Raw genomic sequence first — 25,561 nt, 5'->3', positions numbered from 1 at the left:
GTATATGACTAAGGAGAATCAGGAAAAAAAATTCATGAAAGAGATTGTCACATTTGAACTGGGCCTTGTATTATGAGGATTCATTTATATAGAGAAGGATGAGGAAAGATGATCAAGGTAGAAGAAATAGCCTTAGGAAAAACTCAGAGCTAGGAGTGTGGAAGAGCTTAGACTTCTAAGACTCAGAAGGCAGACTGAAAAGAGGATGAGGAAGTTCTTGATATAAATTTAAATAGTTTGAATTTCATTCAGTAGAGATGTTTGAGGAGGAGACACGTCTGGGACAACAGTAATATTTCAGAAAAGAGATGAAGTTGTGAGTGGGGATCATGACAGTGAGCCTGACAGGAGGAAATGCATAATGGTGATGCTTTCAACAGAGACCCATCAGGGTGCACAGCTCACCGAATGTGGGAGGCAGGGGCCTTGGGAGTGCCGATGGTGGTTTCCAGCTCAATTAACAGTTCCAGAAACAGGAACAGGAAAAGCATGAGGAAATGCCCTTTGGGGAAAAAAGGGTTTCTTAGGACTTGGATCTATGACCCTTATGATCAATAGGGGCAAAAGACAGTTAACAATGCTGGGCTGGAAGCCTTGAAAAGATGATGGACTTTGTGAAGAGCTTTTTTTATTTTTATTTTTTATTTTTTTAAGAGAAGTTTTTGCTATATGGCACCTGTGTTTGTCAGAGAGACAAAGACAGAAAGCGAGAAATCACTACCTCCACCCCAAGGAGGAAGGCCACTCTGCAATCCCTTCTCCTCCATTCTCCTCTTGGGATTTTGGGCAGGTATGCACATGCGCCTGGCATGAGTTTCAAGCTGCAAGGTCCAGAACTCAAACCATGGTTGGCCATTTGGGAGTACAACAACATAACCATTATGCCATCTTCTGGTCCCAATGATGAACTTTTTTTTTTTTTGGAGAGGTTTTTGCTACAGGGTGCGTGCGCTCGCCAGACAGACAGAGAGAGAAAGAGAGACAGAAAGTGAGAAATCACCCCCCAGGGGGGATGGCTATGCTGCAATCCCTTCTCCTCCATTCTCCTCTTGGGATCTTGGGCACGCACGCACACGTGCCCGGCGTGAATTTTAAGCCACTGGGTCCGGGACTCAAACCGCAGTCGACTACATGGGAGTCCAGCGACACAGCCATTACGCTAACTGCTGGTCCCCCCAATGATGAACTTTTAAAAGCTATTGTTAATTCTATGTAATATTTTTCAGACAGAACTGCCAGGATTTTATCAAGCATCTATGAATTCACCAGTGTCTGGTCCTCATTAAATAAGACTGTTAAAGTATAATGAGTCTTCATCACTCAGAATGATAATCTCTCTAGAGGAAGAATGTCTTTGAATGATGTGAGATCAATGAAGTCTAGTGTTATTTTTTTTTTTCAACAAATATTGACCAAGTGCCTGCTATCACAGAACTATTGCTAGTCTCCAAGGATCCACAGATGAACAAAACCATTGTCACAGGACAGTTCAAGCTTGGCGAGGAGACCAATAGGTAAATACTTAACAGCTTTCTAATATGCTGAATGCTATAGCAGATTCATTTAAAAGGTGCTATGGAAACGTGGAAGAGAGTGTGTTTCTAAAAAAAAGAACACACACACACTGACCAGCTACAGTGGCACAGTGGCAACATGATACTCCATGATGCTGAAAAGTGACATGGGAAGGCCCCAGGCTCAAGTCCTGAGGTTTCTCTGTATATACTAGGTACACACACACCTGTGATTTCGGCTGGTTACAGGTGGAGCGGATCATGATGGAAAGATCCTGTCGGGAGTGCCTCTCTCTCTCTCTGTTCTTTCTATCTCATGGAAGAAATAAACCTTTTTAAAATTCCTACATTATCACCATAACTTTTTGTACTTTTCATTTATTTATTTATTTATTTATTCATTCATTTATTTGGAGAGGTTTTTGCTATAGGGCACATGTGCTCGCCAGACAGACAGAGAGAGACAGAGAGACAGAAAGCGAGAAATCATCCCCCAGGGGGGATGGCCACACCACAATCCCTTCTCCTCCATTCTCCTCTCAGGATCCTGGACACGCACACACACTCGCTCGGCCTGAGTTTAAGCCATCGGGTCCGGACGCGAACCACAGTCGACTACATGGGAGTCCAGCGACATAGCCATTACGCTAACTGCTGGTCCCTGTACTTTTCACTTTAAAATGTTTGTTAAGGATCTTCAAAGTTCCAGGCACTGCGTATCACTTGGAATGGAGACTTGAATAAGAAGCAGTCTCCTGAGAGCTGCTACTGATGAATAGACTAGCCTGCTTATCCTAAAGGTGTGACTGAAAACACTGACTCTCGAAGTTCAACCTGGGAAAAGCAACCCGTTGGAACTGGGTACAATATGCCTTCCTTTGACATGGCACTAGTGATTTCCAGGCACCATGCTTGGAGCCACTTCTCCAATTACTGTATGTCTCGTGCCAGTATGGACTGACTGCAATGAGTCCTAAGACAGGTTTAAACCAAGTAAAGCACCCAGATTTATGTCTGACTCTTGCAAAATATAACCAGGTTTATAAGAAAAGTCTTGAGTGCTCATAGGTCTTTAAAATGTTAATGCTGTTGGGACCAGCAGGTGGCATGGTGGTTAAGGTGCTGGGTACTCCCACGTGGCCGACCACAGTTCGAGTCCTGGACCTAGTGGCTTGCTTTCTCACTTTCCCTCTCTCTGTTTCTCTCTGGCCAAAAAGAAATAAATCAATGTTAAAATAAATGAATGAATAAATAAAATTTAAAAATGTTAATGTTGTTATAGTGAGAAGGAAAGAATTGAGAGAAGCCAAAAAATACTTTAAACCACCTCTATAAATATTTAAGAATTTTTTTTTTTTGAGAGGTTTTCACTATAGGGCGCATGCGCTCACCAGACCGACAGAGAGGGACATAGAGACAGAAAGCGAGAAATCACCCCCCGGGGGGGATGTTCACGCTGCAGTCCCTTCTCCTCCATTCTCCTCTTGGGATCTTGGGCACGCATGCACACGCGCCCAGCGTGAGTTTTAAGTCACTGGGTCCGGGATACGAACCGCGGTCGACTACGTGGGAGTCCAGCAACATAGCCATTAGGCTAACTGCTAGTTCCCTATAAATATTTAAGAATTGAGAAACTAAGAATATCTGTGAATTGACTTGCTCTTCACTTTAAGTTAACGTAGTAGTCAAAAAGGCAAGTTTGCATCCCATAAAGTGTATCATGAAGCCTGATTACCATTGTGTAAAGGTATATTTGGCCATACGTGTACAACACAAATGTTCCCATTCAACCATTAGCATAGTTAAAAAACAGCAGTATAAAAATTAACACAATAGTACTTTGAGTTAATAACCAGGATTTATCCCTATTTTATCGGTAAGGAAATACAGTGAGGCCTACAAGCCCAGGTTCATGCTACTAGCAAGTGGCAGAGGCAGAATTGGGGCCAGGGATTGGCTTTTAGAGTTGGAGATGACACAGCTACGTTGTATTGCCACCCAGGTTAAAAGAGGGCACAGTACTCATGTGGATTATTAAAATGACAACATCTTTCAACATGGCCTGTTTATATTAAGAACATGGTTATACTCAGAAATGCATTGGCAAAAAAACCCCACAAAAAACAAAAAACCTGAAAACATCTAATCCTGATTTGAAAGAAATATTTAAATGTATATTATTTAGTATCTGAAAGCCTTAAAATAACTTTTAAGAGTGAGTCAGTTTGTACTGAGTCAAAATATTACTAATAAATAAACCTTATATGTTTTCATCACCAATCATAAAATATAAGGCACACCCTGATTTTTTTTTTTTTATAAATTTTGCAAGAGGGTGCATGTTCTTACCCAAGGAGTAGGGTGTGTGTGTGGCAGGGGAAGTGAGAAAGTACCCCCCCAGGGAGAATGGTCCCTCTGCAGCCCCTTCTCTCTCTCTCCTCCTGGATTTTGGGCCTGCACACACACACTCTTGGCTTGTTTTTCAAGCTACTGGGTCTGGGGCTTAAACTGTAGGTAGTCAGACCTGTAGGATCCAGCCACCATAACCACCACGCCCTCAACTGGCCCTCTGATAATTGTATTTACTTTTCAGGGCATAAGAATTAGAGGCGGTGTGAACTATGTGTTCTTCTGTACCTAGAGTTTAAATATGGAGCAGTATCATTTTGAAGAAACCACTCTATTTTATAATGAGATGACTTCACAAGTAAAGATCTCCAAGAAGATTTTATGTGACTTTAAAAATCAACTCAAATGCTTGGAATTTGGATTGCTGCACTCTTGTTCTTTGGCACATCAAGAGGTAAGACTCACAATTTACAAGTTCTTTTTAAAATATTACATTGATTTTATGCTTTAAAAATTACTATTACTGATGTCATTCTAAGGAAGTATCCTATATTATGGATATATTTGAAATATTGGCTCTGTTTATATTCCTCTTTTAATTATTTTTGTTGAGCTGTCAATATTTTTTTCTTTTTTAGTTTTTGCTATAAGGTTTGAGGACTTGCCAAAGAGATACAGAGAGAGAGAGTGAGAAAGTGAGAAATTGCCCCCACCACAATCCCCTCTCCATCTTCTTCTTGGGATTTTACGCACACATATACATACACCCAGCATATTATCCAGGCCGCCAGGCCCAGTACTTGAGACTTACACCTGTGGGGTCCAGTGCCCTAACCACCATACAGCCTGATTTTGTTTATGTTTTTTTTGTCGTAAAATTATCTAAGGAAAATGCATATTTTTTTCTTAATACCAAATGAATTTGATAAGCTTATGCAGCATGTATTTCCAAAAATATGAAAGTTGCTGGGAAGTCTTGTATTGTGCTCCCAGCTCTGTCACTTACTAGTCTTAAGGACTTGGCCATAATTTATCCATCACCGTGCCGATTCTTCACATTTAAGGTGGATATGTAGCAATGAATGAGATAATACATATACAATTCTCATTTTAGTACCTGATTGCAGTAGATGCTCAACAAATGTCTTAGGAAGGAAGGGAGGGAGGAATTATGTCAATTAGCATGTCCATGTTAAGATATGTTTTTTTGCCCCATTTTGGTCATGGTTTTCTGAGGCGATCAATATTGGCCTATGGTCATTTCTTTTTATACATTAACTCAATATTTGTTGATGTGTGTTCTTTCTAATGTAGGCTCCCTATTCATTACTATGTAGCAGTTATTGGTTTTATCTGTTTTATATCCTGGTTCAATACTGTACCTATAATCACTGAAGATTAGTTGATTTGTCTTAATCAAAATGAAATCAGAGAACTTCAGTGCTGAAAAAAGGTTATGTAGGCAAGCCACCTCCTTCCTTTGTAAGTATCATATAGTTGATTGAGATAGCACAGAGGTAGGGTGATGTCAAGTCTTAGATTCAGTTTGACCATTGATTTGAATCCTGAATCTACTAAGATTTGAATCCTAGGTTTGCTACTTTGTAGTTACTTAACTTTAAACAAGTACTTAACCTTTCTAAATTCCAATTTCTTTATCTGTGAAGCCAGGATAGCAATAAAAATAATCTCATAGGGTTGTGTAAATTAAATAAGATAATTCATGTAAAATGCTAAGCAAGAGGTCTAGTACATATTAATAGTGAGCAATCAGGAACTGTTAGTTCTTGTTTAAGAAGACAGAGAGGTTAATTGTGCAAAGTCTTTTTTTTTTTAGAGGGGTTTTTTTCTTATTGGGTGCGTGTGCTCGCCAGAGAGAGAGAGACAGAGAGACAGAAAGTAAGAAATCACCCCCCAGAGGGGATGGCCATGCCACAATCCCTTCTCCTCTATTCTTCTCTCAGGATCTTGGGCACGCACGCACACGTGCCCGACGTGAGTTTAAGCCACTGGGTCTGGGACTCGAACCTTGTTTGACTACATAGGGGTCCAGCGACATAGCCATTATGCTAACTGCTTGTCCCAATTGTGCAAGGTCTTCTTGCTAGCTAGTGGCAGGGGACGATCACTGACTTTCAGGCTAGTGTTTTTTTTAATTCCTGACCTCCAGTTTCCTTTATGAGATAAATAAGAGAGAGAGAACTATCATTAGTTCTTGTGTGCTTCTGGAACTTGCTCTATTTTTCATATTTTTCTTGCCCCAGGAGATTCCAGGTCAAATGTGGAATCCAGCAGTTAGACTGGTAAGGGCAGAATGAAAAAATGGGCAGTCTCCCCTGATCTGCTATGATGTATATAAAGCCATGAATACAGGTGAAATAACAAAGGCACAAGGAAGGTTCGCGGGCTAAATCCGAGGACACTAACTCATCAAGAAATGAGGGGGACCAGCAGTTGGCGTAATGGCTATGTCATTGGACTCCCATGTAGTCGACCACGGTTCGAGTCCCGGACCCGGTGGCTTAAACTCACGCTGGGTGCGTGCATGTGGTGCCTAAGATCCTGAGAGGAGAATGGAGGAGAAGGGATTGCGATGTGGCCATCCCCCTGGGGGGTGATTTCTCACTTTCTGTCTCTCTGTCTCTGTCTGTCTTTCTGGAAAGCACACACACCCTATAGCAAAAACCTCTCCAAAAGAAAAAAAAGAAAAAAGAAAAAGAAAGAAAGAAATGAGGAAGATGAGGCAGAACTAGCAAAGAAGACGGCCAAGAAACACTCAGCAAAGTAGTAAGAAACCTGAGAGATTATGGCCAATGAGAATAGCATTTTGTGTGCTGCTGGGAATGATCCAGTAGGAAGGAGGAAAAAAGGTGAAATAGGAAAAATGAAAGGGAGTGTTACTGAGCGTTATCCTTCATTAGGTGAGAGGAGGATTCTAATACATAGGAACAGTTGGTCTATGTGGGGAACAAAATGTATCTCTTAAGGCAGAATACATAGGCAGGCAGGCATATGCACATGGGTGGATAGATGTGGTGCTAGAAGCTTATAGGTGTTGTTTTCTCTCTGCTTCTGTTTTCTTACTGAAATAGGGAACAGGTCATTAACCAAAGGATTGGTGAGCAAAGAAGTGGTGGAGATTTGAGTAGAGAGGAGAAGAATGAAATAGCCCAGGAGCCCAGGAGGATGAATGGCCTAGAAAATATGCTATGATGGCTGGGCAGCTTCAGAGTCTACTTTGGTTTAATAACCATGATTCAGAGTGACAGTCAATCATGGTATTTGATTTTTCCCTGGGCACATTCAGCTGCACAGATGCAGGCAGGAAGTGAAGTGCTGGATTTCACCAGAGTTGTAGTTAACTCAGATGAAGTAAGAGCAGCGGGGAAGTCCAAGGTATATGCAAAAGAGTGATGATAATTGGTCATGGGATTTAAATAGGGGAAGGAAGGAATTCAGGAGAGACATGCTGCCAAATAAAATGTTTTTCAAACAAAATATATAATCATATGAAATTTAGATAACACATATATTTCTACTGCACACATCTCTACATTATACAGCTGCCATAAATTAAATAATTGATTCTATATTACATTCATATTATAACCTATGTTGCATTTATCAATTTTGTAACAGAGACCATTTGCATCCAGTACTCTGGCACCTAACATATATGCTAATGGTTTTTAAATTCATTGTCTCCAGCTAAACTTCTCCCTTGAATTATAGTCGAATTTGCAAATGCTTCTGTGACATCTCCACTTAGGTATTTAATTCATATTGAATCAACATGTCCAACACTGAACTTTTGATATCTGTCCTTAAATACGTTCCTCTTCAAGTTTTCCCCATCCCAGTCAGTGGCAGTGCAGGTCTTCAAGGTGATTCAACCGAAAACCTTGACCTCATTTTTGACCATTCTTTCTACCACAGCTCATTGCCAGTTACCCAGCAAATCCTTTTGGACCCTTCTTCAAAATATATTCAGAATCTGACCCTTCTTTTTATTTTAAATTAAAAAAAAAATTGCTATAGGACATATGGGCTTCCCAGAGAAAGACAAAGAAGAGAAAGAGAGAGAGAGAGACAGAGGAAAGTGAGAAAGCAGCCCCCAGGGGGGGGGATGGCCATGCCACAATTCCTTTTCCATGTTCCTCTTGCTATTTTGGTCACACATATACATGCACCCAATGTATTGTTCAAGCCACCGGGTCAGGACTTGAACCAAGTAGGCCACCAAGTCAGAAACTGAACAGTATATTCTGCTGTGTGGGATCTAGCCACCTTAACTACCACACCAGCAGCTGGCCCATAAGCTGACCCTTAATAACCACTTCCACTGCTACCTCCCTAGTATTAATCACCATTGCCTGTTATCTAGTGTATTACAATAGCCTCTTAGCTGACTTTTACCTCTATACTTGCCCTGCTTCAATCTGTTCTCAACACAGAAGCCAACCAGTATCAATCCGTGGCCCTTTTCTGTATAAAACTCTCTGTGGGCTTCCCATCTTGTTTCAAGAGAAAAGCCTAAGTCCTTCCAGTGATCACCAGGTTTCAGCCCTATGGTTACCTCTCTAACATCTGTTTCTTGTCCATCATCCCTTACTCAGACTCCTTGGGGTCATATGCATTCCAAAATCTAGAATTTTTTTTTAGTTTGTTTATTTTTTATTCATGTGCAAGAGAGAGATAGCAAAGCACTCCCAACAAGGTCTGGTCATGCTGTGATCGCCATTTCCCAGAGCTTCCGCTTGTCAGGATGTTGAATATATTCACGCACTCCTGGAGTTTTTCAGGTTAACCTGCTCAGGGATCTGACTCTATTGTTAGCCATGCGCTTTCAAGCCCTGCTGTTCAGTTTCCTGCTCACTGTGCCACAAAAGCTGGGTCCAGAATATTTCTGGATTTTAGAAATATGTTATAGAAAATATTATTTATTTCCCCCAGAAGAATTTGTGTAACACCCCATAAATAGCTACATGAATCTTTCTATAGTAAAATATATGACTATTCACATTAATTAGAGAAAGATTACATATATCTTAGCTTAGTCGTTGCTCCCAAATGAGTTACTGGAAACTTAAAAAAAAAAAAAAAAAGTAAGGAAATCAAAAACCAGCTTCTTTTCCCAGCAACTTTTAGACATTGAAATTGCAGAGTAAGGTGTTGCAGAGCTGTCTGTTCTCCCCCTCCTCTCCTGGACCCAAGTCAGGGTTGGCCTCCTCATAATACCTCAGTCACTATAGACTCCCTGCTTCCTGGAAGAGCCTGGTTTTTTCTTTTCCCTCTGCCTAGAATCCTGTTTCCCCTGGACATCCACATAGCTCACTCCTCACCCCCTCAGGTCTTGATTCAAATACCACATTTTAGTAAGGTCTTCCTTGTCTGTCCTGTTTGAATTCCAGACTTCTCCCCACCTAAACACACATACACCTTCATCACTTCCGTGCTTTGTGTTGCTCTCAGCATCTGTCACTATTTAATTTATGCCAGATTTTGTTTAGTTATCCTCACTCGTTGTCTGTTTCTACACCCTCTACTAGATTATCTATTTCATGAGGGCTAGGATTATTGTTTCCACTGCTGGTCCCCAGAGCTAAAAGTATTTGGTAAATAATAGGTGCTCAAATAAATATTTCTTGAATAAATTATTGTATCTATTTTCCAGCTTTTCTGTATCATTGGAAAAGGGAGCTCACAGTAAGATAGAGAAACAACTAATTTAGGAAGTGGAAATTAGGAAAATATGAACTAATATACCCATTTACATGATTTCTTTACCAATTAAAACTACCTTTATCTAATGTGCAGTATTTCCAATGTCCCTTCAAAAAACTCTTAGGTCAAAGAGGAAATAAAACTTTTCAATTACAGTGTATGTTAAACTATAATAAATCAATGACTGAAGAAAATAGAAGGAGAACAAGTAAAATTGAAGGGATAATTTAATTAATAAAAATAAAAGAAGCTAATGCTTAGAAAAACGAATAAAAACAATAGAATTGATAAATCTATGTGGCAGTTACTTAATAAAACTAATAAAATGAAAATCATTATGGCAAATTTAAATAAACAAAAGGAAATCAAATGTGGAAATTAAAATGACTATTCTTTACATAAGTTCATGTTAAAAGAATGAAATTCTAGATGGAAATCTTACTTCTTATACCAAAATAAATTCCAAATGGGTGAACATTTAAGTTAAAAATCAATGGGAGTATGAAAAGAAAATAGAGTGAAATAGTTTCATAATTGTGGAGTCAGGAAGGCTTTTCTAAACTAGACAGAACCACACAGCCATTAAGAAAAAGATTGATGGTGCCAGCAGGTGGCATGGTGGTTAGGGAACTGGATTCCCACATGGCTGAACACAGCTTGAGTCCTTGACCTGAAAGCTTGCTTTGTCACTTTCTCTCTTTTTCTCTCTCAAAAATACATGCCCTAGGGAACCAGCAGTTGGTGTAATGACTATGTCGCTGGACTCCCACGTAGTCAACCGCGGTTCGCATCCCAGACCCGGTGGCTTAAAACTCACGCTGGGCACGTGTGCATGCGTGCCCAAGATCTCGAGAGGAGAAAGGAGAAGGGATTGTGGTGTGACCATCCCCCCTGGGGGGTGATTTCTCGCTTTCTGTCTCTCTGTCTCTGTCTGTCTGGTGAACTCACACGCCCTATAGCGAAAACCTCTCCCCCCCAAAAAATACATGCCCTACGCGTGTGCGTGTGTGCCCAAGATCCCAAGAGGAGAATGGAGGAGAAGGGACTGTGGTGTGGCCATCCCCCCTGGGGGGTGATTTCTCACTTTCTGTCTCTCTGTCTCTCTCCGTCTGTCTGGTGAGCACATGAGCCCTATAGCAAAAACCTCTCCAAAAAAAAGAAAAAGGCCCTATAGCAAATTAAATAATAATAATAAATAAAATTAAATAAATAATTATTAAAAAAAAGAAAAAGATTGATGACTTTGGTTGTATAAGATGTAGAAACTACTATATGGCAAAAGTAACTGGACGTTTCTCTCTTGCCAATCTTAGTAACTTGTCTTTGTGTTTTTGGTCAATCTGGCTATAATGTGTCTTGGAGAAGATCTTCTTAGGTTGATTTTATTTGGGGTCCTTTGGGTCTGGATCTTTGAATGTCTCTCTTGGTTTGGAAAGTTTTCTTCCAGGATTTCATAGAATAGATTATCAATGCCCTCATTAGTCTCCTCACCTTCTGGGATATCTATTATCTGGATGTTTGGAAGTTTAATGGTTTCTAGTATTTCTCATATTATTCTCATTTTTTTGAGCTATTTTCTCAGTCTTCGTGGTGGATTTTTTTTAGCCCAGTGATTCTGTTTTCTACATCTGAGATTCAATCTTCTGTATGATCTACCTGCTTTTTAATACTTTTTAAGGAAAGTTTTGATTTCCTATATTACAGCCTTCATCTCTAAAAGTTCCATTTGATTCTTTTTAATGGTGTTTATTTCCTCTTTCAGATCATGCAAGAACTTCTTCACCTCCTGGAACTTGTAGGCTCTTTTCTCCTGCATCTTCTAGAATTCATTGTATCTCTTCTCTTGCATTTCAGTTAGCTTTGTCACTATGTACATTCTAAATTCTTTATTAGACATTTCCATGAGTTCCATTGTACTGTCTGTGGATGAAGAGGAGCTATTCTTTTGCCAGGAGGGAGAGGTATTTTCTAGGTTTCTTATACTTCTTGTGCCTCTTTGGTGATTTCTGGTCATCTAATGGGTTATATATTTCTTCCTACTTTCTTAAAGTTCAGTCTGAGCATTCAGAGGTGTACAGGTGGCAGTGAGCTGCAGTCTCTCTGACATTGCATTTTTCTCCCTGTGTGGCAGATTCAGTGGGAATTGAGGAATACTCTGACCATAATAGTATTCAGATGTTTTGCTACAGTTCACTTAGACCTGTCTAGACACTCAGTGTGTGAAGGCCGAACAGCAAAGTAATGAAGGTAAAAGAAAAAGGAGAAGAAAACAGAGAAAGAGAAAAAAACTTTATATATTTTCTTATAAGGGCAAAAAATGAAAACCACATAGTTTACAGTTCCAATGGAGGACTCTTCTTTGGAGGCCTGTGCTTTTTGCCTCTCCTAAATGGTGGTGAGGGGGGAGGAGGGGAGGGGGTGAGAATTAACAAGATAAGGAGGATCTGAGTGCCCAGAAAATACTTTACCTTAAAAAATAAAATAAATTAAAAGGCAGAGAGAGATAGAAATGGATACAGAGGCAATCCTACCACTCTCGAATAGGGTCTTGAGGGTGAAGTCTTAGCAGAAAAATCTTCATTAGTCTTATTCACTGAAACCAATAGTTCTTAGCTCCAATGGAGGAGTCTTCTCTGGAGGCCTGTGCTTTTTGTCTCTCCATCCTAGAATGAGGTCTGGAGGGTGAAGTCTCAGCAGAAAATTTTCATTAGTTTTATTCCCTAATTCACAGCTTCAGTTGAGGAGTCTTCTCTCACTCCCTTTGAATTTTACTTTTTCTCCATTAAAAAATTACAAATTCTGTATAAACACAGTCAATGGCTACATAATATTCCTTAATAGCATAGTTTAAAAACAATAGCATTTTTAAATTGACTGTTTAAGTTATTGGTCACATTTTAATTTATTTATTTTATAACTAACATAGTTTTTTTTTTTTTTTTTTTTTTTTGCCATAGAGTAAGTGTGCTTGGAGAAAGACAGAGAGAGGAAAAGTGAGAAATCACCCCCTGGCGGAGATGACCACATGGCAATCACTTCTCTGTTCTCCTCTAGGGATTCTGGGCACACACACAAAGAAATATTAATCTTTCAATTTTCTCTTACATGACTCTAATACCTTATGGCATTGCTCAGTCTACTGCAAAGCATCTAGTTTTCTCTAAATTTAGCTCTTTCTTTGATTATTTCTTTATGGAAAAAGAGTACATTGGCAAATAACATGAGTAACTTATATAAAACAAGGAATAGTTATAAAAATATTTATAATAAAACTCAAGCTTCTTCCATAGACTAAGTGATGTAGTTGAGAACTTGGAGAAAAAAAGCCACAGAATGTAAAAAGTAACAAAGGCTAGATAGCTTAGGAAAATGGAAGACTGTATTAGAAAGCCACAGTTCAAATATGAAATATCTGGGCCAAATTAGAGTTGTATGTATGTGTGCTTCAAAAGGAAAAACAATGGATTCCATGCAGAAGAAATATTAAGAAGCTGCAATATACTAGGGGTATATTTAAATAGGCACATATTTATAGTTTCAACAAAGAATAAAAGGCAAGCTATAGAACCCAGGGAAACAAAAAAGAGCTCAAGAAAGACATGATTCAAACATAGAGCAAATTAAAATGACACTGATCTTGAACAATTCAAATATTAGAAAAAATAATTCACTTAAATATTCTTCTTTGAAGGGAACAGGTACCTGAACAATTGAAATGCAGAGAAGGAAATGTAATCATAGCATGTTAGTTGGCTCTAAAAACAAAAATATTTATCTAGTTTTAATAATATAAATTCTGTTTATTTGATTTTCAACTTTCTGGAGTCAGCCAATAGACAAAACATGGAAGACTTCATTGTGATTGTAGAACAAAGTCTAAATGTTATCAATCTGGATGGTATGAAAATGAAAGTGCAGCTGATAGACCTTGGAAGATGGAAGGAAGAAAGAGGGAGAGTCAGTACCACTGAAAAGGTGGGGAGTCATGTTCTGAGGAATTTGATGTCTGGGTTGAAAATAGAGAATTACTCTTCAAATTTATAGTGAAAGATAATGAATGAGCTGAAAACAGTGCTATTGCCTCTACTAAAGGAAATGTGAGTCGAGGTGGAGAGCAAGGTGTGCTGGGTTGTTGAACGGTTGTTTCTCGGTTTCAAGTCTGCCCCTCTCACTTGCACTTTTGTGAGACTGGGATGTGGCCAACACTCTCCTAACAGGTGTGAGATGAAATCTCTATGTGGTGTTGACTTGCATGCCTTTAATAATTCGTGATGTTGCACACCGTTTTATATAACTGTTGTCCAATTGTATGTTTTCTTTGTAAAAAAAATATTTATTCAGATCCTTTGCCTATTTTAAATAAGAACTAACTTGAAATGGATTAAAGACTTAAATGTTAGACTTGAAACCACAAAACTCTTAGGAGAAAATGTAGGGGGAAATTTCCCTGACATTAGTCTTGGCAATGAGTTTTGTTTTTGTTTCTGTTTTTGTTTTTATTTTTGTTTTTGTTTTTGAGAGGTTTTTGCTAAAGGGCACATGCGCTCATCAGAAAAACAGAGAGAGACAGAGGAACAGAAAGCAAGAATTTACCACCCCAGGGGGATAGCCACATCGCAATCCCTTCTCCTCCATTCCCCTCTCAGCATCTTGGGCACGCACGCACATAGGTCCAGCGTGGGTTTAAGCCACCAGGTCCGGGACTCGAACCATGCTCAACGACATGGGAGTCCAGCAATGTAGCCATTATGCCATCTGCCAGTCCCGGCGATGAGTTTTTTCATATGACAACAAAAGTAAAAATAAACAAGGGAGACTACTTTAAGCCAAAATGCATTTGCAAAGTAAAGGAAATAATCAAGAAAATGAAAATGCAACCTACAGAACAGAAAATATGTATAAGCTGTATATCTGATAAGGGGTTAATATCCAAATTAAAGAGTGCTTTAACTCTCATAGTGTGAAGCATGGCCTCTATCTGGGTTTGGTTCCTATGTTATTGACACTCTCATCTTTTTGCTGCAGGAAAAGAAGTTTGCTATGAAAGGTTAGGATGCTTTAGAGATGGTTTACCATTGACTAGGATCTTTTCACGAAAGTTGACAAGTTTACCCTGGCCTCCAGAGAAGATAAATACTCGCTTTCTGCTCTATACTATACATAATCCCAAGGTTTATCAGGTAAGCTACCTTCTTGTCTCTCAAAGAGATGATTCTTTGAGAATCTAATGTAGCTATAAGATACAAACAAAATGACATGATAAACCTCATAGACATAGTAATCATTCTATTCTGGTGTAAACTATTGATGTAAAGGCAAATATTTATTTTTAGTTTTAAGCCGAAACTTATATTATGTGCTCTAGTATTTAGATTATTCTGGATATAGAGTTTTATATGAGGTAAATTGGATATTTTGCTTAGTTAATATAATTGAGAGTCTTTTATGTGTACATGTGTAACACTGTGAATAAGCAAGAGTGCCTATTATGTATTGAATTGTATAAATAGGACAGTGTCTTAAATTTATTGATTAGAGACTTGGAACATATAAATAAATACCTTTATTACAGAACAAATATGATCTGTGCTATAAGATGCAAATAAAAGACTCTGGAAACAAAATAAGGAGGAGTTTACCTTCACCATGTGACTGGGTATAGGACCAGGTAAATCATCAGGGAGGACATATAATTGAGGTGTAAGCTGAAAATGGACTGAATTCTCACAAGCAGAGGCAAACAGGAAGATGTCAAAGGAGAAAGCATGAACATTAAGGACAGGATCTGCAGGGTGTGTCTAATGAATGGCATGTTGGGTCAGGCTGGGGTAGTGAGAGAGTCCTTGAACAAGAAGTTAGTTATGGCATAGCTGTGTTGACACAAGTGGGAAGGCACAGCTGCACAATGGCTGAGGCTGCCTGAGAAGCATGACTGTGGTTCCCAGCCCAGCCTAAACAGGCTGTACATGGGCAGTGCTACGTGCCTGTGATCCTAGCTATCTGGAAGGCTAGAGCAGGAAGAATCAAAGTGGTGAGGGCTTATCAAAACTATCTATTTTCCCCCTCTCTTCTTCTCTTCCATGTACACATGTTCTCTATATCTTCACAATGAAAAAAAAAATGAAGTTAGTTGAAAAAGTAGTTTGGGAACAAACCATGTAACTCTTTTCTGTGGAGTTTTTCTTCACTTGTGAGCCATGAGGTCCCACTGAGGACACTGACGAGCTGTTCTGCATTTACTCCAGCTGTAGTGTACTCTTTCACCAGGATCTAGAGGTGACGGTGAGACCATTTAGAACTGTCCTGTCCAACACAGTAGCCACCAGCTGCATGTGACTATTAAAATCACAATGAAATAAAATTAACAATTCAGTTCATCAGCTACACCAAATATATTTTAAGTACTTAGTAGCCAATCAAAGCTAGTGGCTCATTGCCAATATAGAATAATTCCGTCATCACATGAAGTGCTATTTGACAGATTAAATAGAAAAATATAGGGCAGTTTGGATAAGACACCCTGAACCAGAGCAGTGGAAGTATGATCATTTAAAAATGACATGATACCCACTATGAACTGTCCTGAGGCATTATACATGGATGATTAGAAGAACGATGGCCCTCTTATCAGAATAATTTGGGGTAAAAGACCATGAGTCAAAATTTGGATAGATGGAGTCTGGCCAAGCTATTGGAGTTGATGGTCCAGAGCTAGAAAAAAAATATTCAAAAGTCTTTTACTTGAGGGACCAGTGGATGGCATAATGGTTACGTCACTGGACTCCCATGTAGTCAACTGGGTTTGAGTCCCAAACCCAGCACCTTAAAACTCACACAGGGCACGTGTGCATGCATAGCCAAAATCCCAAGAGGAGAATGGAGGAAAAGGGATTGCAGAGTGGCTTTCCCTTCTGGAGGGCGATTTCTTGCTTTCTGTCTCTCTGTCTCTCTGGTGAGCACATGCACCCTGTAGTATAAACCTCTCTTTAAAAACAAAAAATAAACAAACAAACAAAAACTTAGAGTTGAAAAGGAAACCTTAAGATTGCATGAGATCTCAGGAGTGGAGAGACATCTATGAGAGTAGGCCCAGTCTATTTAGGGAACAAGAGAGAGAGGGCCAGAGAAAATCATTTCCAGACTTTGCCTGTATCCTTTGCGGCTTGCTTTCCATTGGTCCTATCATGGGCCTCGCCAGCCAGGGCAGCCTCTTGCTGTGCCTTCACACCATAAAACATGGTCTGCGCTGTAGCTGTCTGTTCACCAGGCACACACTTCCATACATACACACAACTTTTCGCTAAAGTAAGCCACCTCTTCTGTACCTGATAGCTCTATCTAGAGTAAAGAGAAAAGTCCTTTTGGTGAGGATAGAGAAATCTGTAAAGAAATTGTCATCAAAGGTTTGATTCTTGTAACTATCAAAAAGTAAAAAGAGGAATATTACTTTGCTTTAAAAATAAGAGGAATTCTAGTACATGTTACAACATGGATAAATCTTGAAAACATTTTGCTAATAAGCCAGACACAGAAGAACAAATACTATGTGATTTGTTCCCATACATGTTTATATGGTGTGCCTAGAATAAGTAATGAAGGGCTTTTGTTTAAGGGATACAGAATTTTAAGTTGGGATGATGAAAAAGTTGTGAAGGATGTTAGTGATGGTTGTACAACAATGTAATGACAATGCCACTGAACGAGCACTTAAAAATGTTAATAAGATGTTGGGTCATCAGAAAAGTCATGATGTGTTTTTCTATACAAAAATATGTCATGACTTTTCCAATGACCCAATACTTTTTGTTATATATATTTTACCTTATTTTAAAAATTATTTTATTTAATTGTATTTATTTACTTTAATTTGACCAGAGAGGGACAGAGTGAGAGAGATGGAAAGTGAGAAAGCAAACCACCAGGTCCAGGACTCAAACTGCAATTAGCCATATGGGAGTCTAGTGCCCTTAACCACAATGCCACCTGCCAGCCCCAGGCCACATATTTTTTTTTTTTTAATTAAGAGAACCTTTGGTGAATACAAGTGTTTTTGGCCACCTTCTCTGATCTTTTGAATTTTCACGGTTTATCTATCCACTCAGGACTAACTCTACCTCCATGTTTTGGCTCTCAGTACTCATAGACTCATTGATCATTTTATCCTTCTGTGCAACTTAATTCCTGTGGAGCAATCAGTAACACAGAAGATGATAAATATTAGTCTGTATGTGAGGCTGAATCTAAAGCCAATGAAGAGAAAATTTAAAAACCAATTATTTACCTAATAAAAGGATCATAAAAATGATATTTATCATGCCTTCCTCAGTCCCCTCCATTTTGAAAGAATGTAATAAGCTGCACCTATAACTGAATTTTGTATGAATGAACTTCTGATTGTTTCCTATTAAAGTATACTTTAACAATTAAGATATAGAATGAGTCAAGGTGTGTACTTAAAGCTTTCCAGGGTGAGCAGGTGGCGTAGTGGCCTAGGTGCTAGACTACCACATGGTTTAATTCCTAGACTTGGCAGCTTGAAACTTATGCCAGACATGTGTGCGTGCATGCCCAAAATCCTGAGAGGAAAATGGAAGAGAAGGGATTGTGGTGTGGCCATCCCCCCGGGAGGTGATTTCTCACTTTCCGTCTCTCTGTCTTTCACTGTCTCTCTGGCAAGCACACATCCCCTATAGTAGAAGTCTCTCTCTCTCAAAAAAAAAAGCTTTTCCCACACCTGACCCACATGCTGTATAAATTTGACTACCATTATTTTTAAGAAAGAAGAAATAAACTCTACAGTTAACATACTCTTCTCCAAGAGACAAGTTGTCAAAGATAAACACAATGTAGTGGAATAAACTTGGCATTCTGTGAGTCATAGGTGTTCATAGCTACCTTTCTGTGAGAGTGAAACTAACCCACTTCCTCCATGAATCATGGCTTCTTAACCTAGAGTGACTTGTGTAGTCACTGGTGGTGATGCGCATCGTGCATACTACTGGAAGCGTGTATACAGAGCAAACCTATCTAGTAACTATTTCTGACTTACTAGAAATGAGGTTACCCAGAGTAGTCATTAGGATGGACTGACCGAGCACCAATTAGACTCCATGTCTACTCAGAGAACATTAAGGCCAGCTGCAGTGGTACAGCAGTAGCACAACAGTCCATGATGCAGAGGCCACATGGGAAGGTTCTGGGTTTGTGTCCTAAGGTTTCCCTATATATATGTAAGGTGTGTACACATGGGCTGGTAATTCCAGCTGGCTGGGGTTAGGAAAGAATGGTGACATAAAGACTCTATTGGGAGTCTCTCTCTCTCTCTCCAGAAATACATAAACTTTAAAAAGAAAAAAAGAATATTAAGAGAAAGGGCCCTGCTTCACCTTGGCACTTTAATGAACCTTTCTTTTTAATTGCCTGTTCTGAATGATTTTGGCATCATTTTTTATTTCTATCCTTGTGATAGCATAGTCCAAGTTGTCTTTTTTAAAAAATTATTTATTTTTATTCCACATCGTTGTATGGCGTTCCCACTCTTTAGGCTGATGCCCTACTTCAGAGGAGCGTGCCAGATTGAATGTGAAGCAAACAAAAGTATTTTCCCTACCTCTCTACCTCTACTTTATTGAACTCTTCAATGGCTTTTATGAATGCTTGAATCCCACAATACTTGTCAGAGTGCTATTTTGCGGCTTGTATGAAGCCTCACTTCTTCTAATTGTTCTTATGATTGAAAAAAAAGAATAAACAAACTTTTTCTACTTAATTCTTTCTCCAAAATAGGTTTTTCTGCTGTATAATCAAGAATACAGTAGGTGTTTGAGGAGTTCTAGTGGGTTGAAATGAGTGAACATCTGGATTCTTTTAGATACATAAATGGAATAATGTTTATGTACTTGAATTGTATTATTTAGCAAATAAATGCTTCCTAGAAGGCCTGAATACAATTGATTTTATTACCTGGTTCAGCAAATCCTACAGCTGGTTTGGGCCTTATCGGTAAAGAACTCTATGATCAAAACACAACTCAAGAATTTAGTGGTTAAGCATGTAACTCCGAAGACCATGTGGGTTTAAACATCTGCTCTAGGACTCATGACCACAAGACTTTAGGGCAAATTTCTTAACCTCTCTGCAACTTCCTTTCCTAAGCTGTAAAATTAACTTAGGTATTGTATCGTGAGGGTTAATTGAGTTACTTTATAAAGTCCCTAGAACAATGCCCAGTATATAGACTGATAGCTTTCATAATCACTGTGTAAGCAAATTTATGACTCTTAAACTTATTTACTAAAGTATCTTGGAGATACTTTAGCCACCAAGTTATTTGATTAATTGCTTGTTACTTTTAAACATAAGTACCTAGTAACAGGCTCTTTGTTTAAATTTTGTAAGTATCTAAATATGTTGCTTCCTTGTAGAATTTACCATTGTCAAACTTGCTATTTGCTGATTATTCATTTTTCCCCCAATATAATTGCTTATACTTGCATCTTTTAACTTTTAAAAAGAAAATCACTTTAGAGTCATAGTATTCAAAAGTCTATGAGAGTTTGGTTATTAAAACAATCCAGCAAAACACAAGAAATACAAAATAATATTTTACATAATCATATAAAGTTATGTTTAATATGTTATTGTATTTCATGTGATGAGATTCTAACTTCTATTCCTCACTCATAAAGTGGGGTGGAAATCTCTGTTTTTACCATTCTTCAAGTATGCTTCTAAGCATCAGATGAGATAATTATTATGAATCAGAATCACAGCCATGGAGTACAATACAAAATTAAGTTTACCAAAATCCTGATTTAAACTTCCCACCTTGTAAACATTGCTTTAAAAAGCAAATACTTGTATTTCCTTTTCTTATAATTAACTGTATATATTATATTTTATAATACATTGATAACTTTGTGGTACAATATATAGAAGAAACTTTTTTTTAGTAAAAACTTGTTAAAGAAGGTTGATGGGACCAGCAGTTAGCGTAATGGCTATGTCGCTGGACTCCCATGTAGTCAACTGTGGTTCGAGTCCTGGACCCGGTGGCTTAAACTCACGCTGGGAGCGTGTGCGTGCGTGCCCAAGATCCCAAGAGGAGAATGGAGAAGGGATTGCGGCGTGGCTGTCCCCGGTGGGGGGTGATTTCTTGCTTTCTGTCTCTCTGTCTCTCTCTGTCTGTCTGGTGAGCGCACGAGCCCTATAGCAAAAATCTCTCCAAAAAAAAAAAGGTTGATAAAATTTAGTAAAGGCTTTTGAGCAGCTTTAGAATAATTATACTAAATAATAAATAATTTTCGATTATCTACCTTAATCTCTTTCCACTCGATACAGGAGATCAGTGCAGTTAATTATTTAACTATCCAAACCTCACATTTTGGAACAGACAAGATCACCCGGATTAACATCCCCGGATGGAATACAAATGGCAAATGGCAGAGAGACATGTGCAATGTATGTTGTTAACAAGTCCTTCTTTACACGATGTTTAACGTGAAAATTCTTTGCAAGATATTAATGTCCATTCATGAAAGTCCTCTAGTTTGTTTATCTGCATTATCCATGTTCCAGAGCCATAAATAGGTCATCCATTTTTCATTTTTAAAAATTTATTATAAATTGCATAGGTTACATAATCAGAGTGTATTTTTGTATCATTCTTGGGTAAATTCTCACCTTTGGCAAAGGATTGAATGTATGATCAATTTCTCATTTAAGAGAAAAATATTTTAAGTTAGCTTCATTGAATTATTTTGTCTCTTTGGACTCATGATTAATTGACTGCTAAAATTGTAAGTAATTATTTATAAGGGCATTTAGTGCAGATAACATTAGTTTCTTTCTCATGTATGCTTAAATAATTGATATATAGGTAAAAGAGTTAAGGCAGAGCCTAGCATGCTGTATGTTCTCAGTTAATACCTATTAATATTATTTCCTATTATGGAATCAGGTGTTGAGATACTTGGGTTTTCTTTTGCACTTTTTTCATTAATATTTATAATGGATGGTTGTATCAGGTGCTGTTACAAGCAGAAGATATAAACTGCATTAATTTAGACTGGATTAATGGTTCACTGAAATACATCCATGCTGTAAACAATCTTCGTGTTGCTGGTGCTGAGGTGGCTTATTTTATTGATGTTTTAATGGTAAGAAAAGTTGATTTTTAAAAATATGTCTAATTGGTTTTGAATCATAGAATCCAGAATTTTGGACAGTTTTATGTCCTTTTTATTAGATTAGATAAGTACTAACTATGTAAGATAATAAGCATTTGCATAGGTAGCACGAAGAGGAAAGTTTCTTCTTGCAAAAGAGTCTGTGATTTTACAAAGCACCGCTTGGTGGCAGTGTGTCTACACAGGCTCATCATCAAAAAGTGCCCCCCTCCACAAGGATGCTGTTTTGGTCAAGGTATTGGACCGTCTCTGTTTTCATCATATTGCAAATGTATCCTTAATGATTACAAACTCATTCCATCTTATAAACACTATTTGTTTAGCATGTTAGTATATTTTCATGTAAAAAGAGTTCTGTGCCAGTGAATTATTTAGGTCTTTAGGCCAGTGTAGACACAACTGTTTAACCTACATGTTTCCTAAAAGAATAAATTAGACCTTGCCATGTATGCGACATTTGTGAATCTCCAAATGCTCTACCATTATAGAAAGTAATTCCTCATTCTAAAATGCAGTGAAGTAAAATCTAAAGATGCATGACTCAGAATTTTAAAGAAGGTTCATTCATTCATTCCACAAATATTTATTCTGTACTTGCTGTGGGCCAGACACTATTATACACATGTGACTTATGAGAAGGATGGTGTTTCTGCTCTAACAAAGCACCCTCTAGTAGGCAACAGAAGTCAACATATAAATGAACAAAAATATATTAGCTAGGAATACAAGTGGTATGAAAAAAATGCCAAGTATTAAAATGGAGAGTGGCAAAAGTAGAAGCTAATTTGGATAGGCAGTCAGGGAAGGTGATATCTAAGAACTGACCATAGTTAGAAAACAGCCCAGAGAAGGAATCAATGAACCAAATACTTCCTTCTCTCATACCCCCAACTTGTCTATCTTCTCTTACTCTATTCTTAGGTAAGACTGCAGTGTAAGGAGGTCCTTAGAGGAGGTTTTTGTGTATAAAATATGACATGTGATTCAATCCTCTTGAGACAAAAACCAACCATGAAGACTCTACTCAACTCACTGGGGAGATACACATGCATATGCACCTAACATCAGACTACCTAAATACATAAAGCAAGCACTGACAGAACTAAAGGAACCTTCATACTATTTTCCACAATGGCTGTTCTAATTTACATTCCTACCAAAAGTGTACAAAGTTTCCCTTTTTCCACGTCTTTGCCAATATTTGTTATCTTCTATCCTTTTGATAACAGCCATTTTTAACAAGTATGAGGTAGTATTTCATTTTGGTTATGACATGTATTTCCCCAGTTGACCTGTTAACCATTTCTGTGTCTTCTTTTGATAAATGTCTATTCATATCATTCACTCATTTTTTTTAAGCCAGGTTATTTGTTTTCTTGCCACTATTGAATTATTTGAGTTTGTGAATACTCTTTTTTTTTTGGAGAGGTTTTTTCGCTATAGGGCACATGCGTTTGCCAGACAGACAGAGAGAGACATAGAGACAGAAAGCAAGAAATCACCCCCCAGGGGGGATGGTCACACCACAATCCCTTCTCCTCCATTCTCCTCTCGGGGTCTTGGGCATGCACGCACATGTGCCCGGTGTGAGTTTTAAGCCACCGGGTCCAGGACGCGAACTGCGGTCGACTACATGGGAGTCCAGCGACATAGCCATTACACTCACTGCTGGTTCCTGAGTTTGTGAATACTCTTAAGATGCTTCATTTAAGGCCAAATTTACCGGAGACATTTTGTAGTATTGCCTTCACATAGGCAGCAGAGACACAAGCTAGGTGCCTAAGAGTGAAAGCATGAACTGCCTTTGTTAGAGGTGTGGCTGAAAGGTTGGACCTCAGGAAGGAGGAGCACAAGTCACAAATAGAGTCACTGGAACTGTTCTGTTATTCTTAAGGACCACAGGGCTTGCCCTTAGCAGGGGAGACAAGTTCTAATTAAAGATATTCTTCCAGACCCAACTGATACTCTCCTTTAACAGGTAAATAAATAGGTAGGCAAAGGTATCACTTTGTCATTTTACCAGTCCCCCTCTTGTCTGGGAAAGGAAGAACCATATTAGTCATTCCACCTGCTCTTTTAACAAGTACTTGTCCTGTTTTCTTTGAAAATAATCCTATCAGAAAAAATTTGGATATTCCCCTTCTAAAGTACACTTGATTGGCCATAGCGTGGGAGCACATCTGGCTGGGGATGCTGGTTCAAGAATCCCAGGCCTTGGAAGAATAACTGGTAAGTATGCCCTGGAAGTGGGCCTGTACTTGTTTACATGTTTGTTTACACACAATATCAAGTGTATGAACACCAATTAAAGTAGCAGAAGCAAATGTAAGATCTTAAAAAATATGACTCGTTTGAAATAAAACATAAAACATGTTTTCAAGGCCAGCAGGTGAAACAGAGGTAAAGACAGCTGGATCCTATATGGCCAACTGCACAGTGTGAGTCCCTGACTCAGCAGCTTGAAAATCAAGCCAGGCACATACGTGTGCTTGCTCAAAATACTGAGAGGAGAAAGGAGGAGAAGGTATTGCTGTATGGCCATCTTCCCCACCCCGCAGGGGTGGTGATTTCTCAGTTTTCCTCTCTCTCTTTCCAGCAAGTGCACATACTCTTTAGCAAAACTGAAAAAAAGAAAAAGAAAAAAAAAAAGAAAAGGGTTTTCAAAGCATGAGTGTGTGGCCACACATTCAAGGATATTAACTGCAGCATTGTCTGTAGTGGGTAGAAACCATGTGATTGCCTACCTGCATGGGAATGGCTGACTGGATTATAAAATATTCCATGCTTTGGAATTTCATACAGCTAATATCATTAGCTTCCCACCGATTGTCTTGGAAGGTGTCCATTTCACACCTGGACAGCAGCTCACCCAGTGCACACTGACAGTGTTGAACTGGTTTGTTTCAGGTCTATACTCAAGCTTTGCCAGTTGTTAAATTTTGATTACACCAGATACACTGTTAGTCTGAATATGTTTCAGAGTACAGATTTATGTTTTATGTACAGGACCACCATATCCCTTCCCTGCACCGTGCTTTCCAAACCAGTTGAGTAAGACTGATGGAAATCAAAATATCAGCATGTCAGCTCCATTATCAACAAGCCGAGCTGACTTCTCCCTCTCCTGCATGCCCCACTGACAGTCAGCAAGTCCCCTGCTTTTTGCCTCTCCATCTCCTAGTCATTGTCCTCACTCAGACCCTCTTCATCTCTTGCCTGCCTGCATTTTGGCTTTGCCTTCTAGCTGATAGTCTAGCCTGGTCTTTCAGAAGTGCTGCCAGGACCATTTTTCTAAATACAGGCCATGTCACTCCCTCACTCAAAGCTGCTCATGACTCTCCTTTTTGTAAAGCTTCTTGGATCATCATAGAAATTTGCTCTGTTTCATTACGTTTTTCCACATTCTGTGCCTTTGCACATGCAGTCGCTCCTCTTCCTGCACATTCACTGTTCATTTTTCAAGAGTCATCTCAAGTGTTCCTTCTTCAGGCAGAATTACTTCTCTGGGCTCCCTACACCCCTTGATATATGCCTCTCTAGGACCAGCAGGTGCCATGGTGGTCAGGGCAGCTGGATCCTGAATGGCCAACTTCATGTTTCAAGTCCTGGACCCAGTGGCTTGAAGAAACTTGTGAGGTACATGTGAGTGCATGTTGAAAATCCCAAGAGGAGAAATGGAGGAGAAGGGATTGCTGTATGTCTATCCCCCATACGGGATGTTTACTCACTTACTCTTCCCCTCTCTTTCTGTCTCTCTCTGGTGAGCACATGTATCCTCTAGCAAAT

General features: G+C 38.9%; 1 protein-coding gene across 1 annotated transcript in view; it reads left to right on the top strand.

The window, feature by feature from the left end:
- Positions 1–25,561, top strand: part of PNLIPRP3 (pancreatic lipase related protein 3) — a 52,594-nt gene that overhangs the window by 6,456 nt on the left and 20,577 nt on the right. The window contains exons 2-8 of the mRNA XM_014583294.1: positions 2,315–2,464; positions 7,171–7,259; positions 11,518–11,548; positions 14,613–14,767; positions 20,928–21,047; positions 21,614–21,745; positions 23,896–24,004. Of these exons, the coding sequence (XP_014438780.1) occupies positions 2,315–2,464; positions 7,171–7,259; positions 11,518–11,548; positions 14,613–14,767; positions 20,928–21,047; positions 21,614–21,745; positions 23,896–24,004 (786 nt within the window). The remainder of the gene's footprint in view (positions 1–2,314; positions 2,465–7,170; positions 7,260–11,517; positions 11,549–14,612; positions 14,768–20,927; positions 21,048–21,613; positions 21,746–23,895; positions 24,005–25,561) is intronic.

This window comes from Tupaia chinensis, unplaced genomic scaffold (genome assembly GCF_000334495.1).
Source record: "Tupaia chinensis unplaced genomic scaffold, TupChi_1.0 Scaffold000069_1, whole genome shotgun sequence".
In the NCBI taxonomy this organism is placed as follows: domain Eukaryota; kingdom Metazoa; phylum Chordata; class Mammalia; order Scandentia; family Tupaiidae; genus Tupaia; species Tupaia belangeri.
The sequence above is the reverse complement of the archived record's forward strand: the minus strand, read 5'-3'. Positions and strand labels throughout refer to the sequence as shown.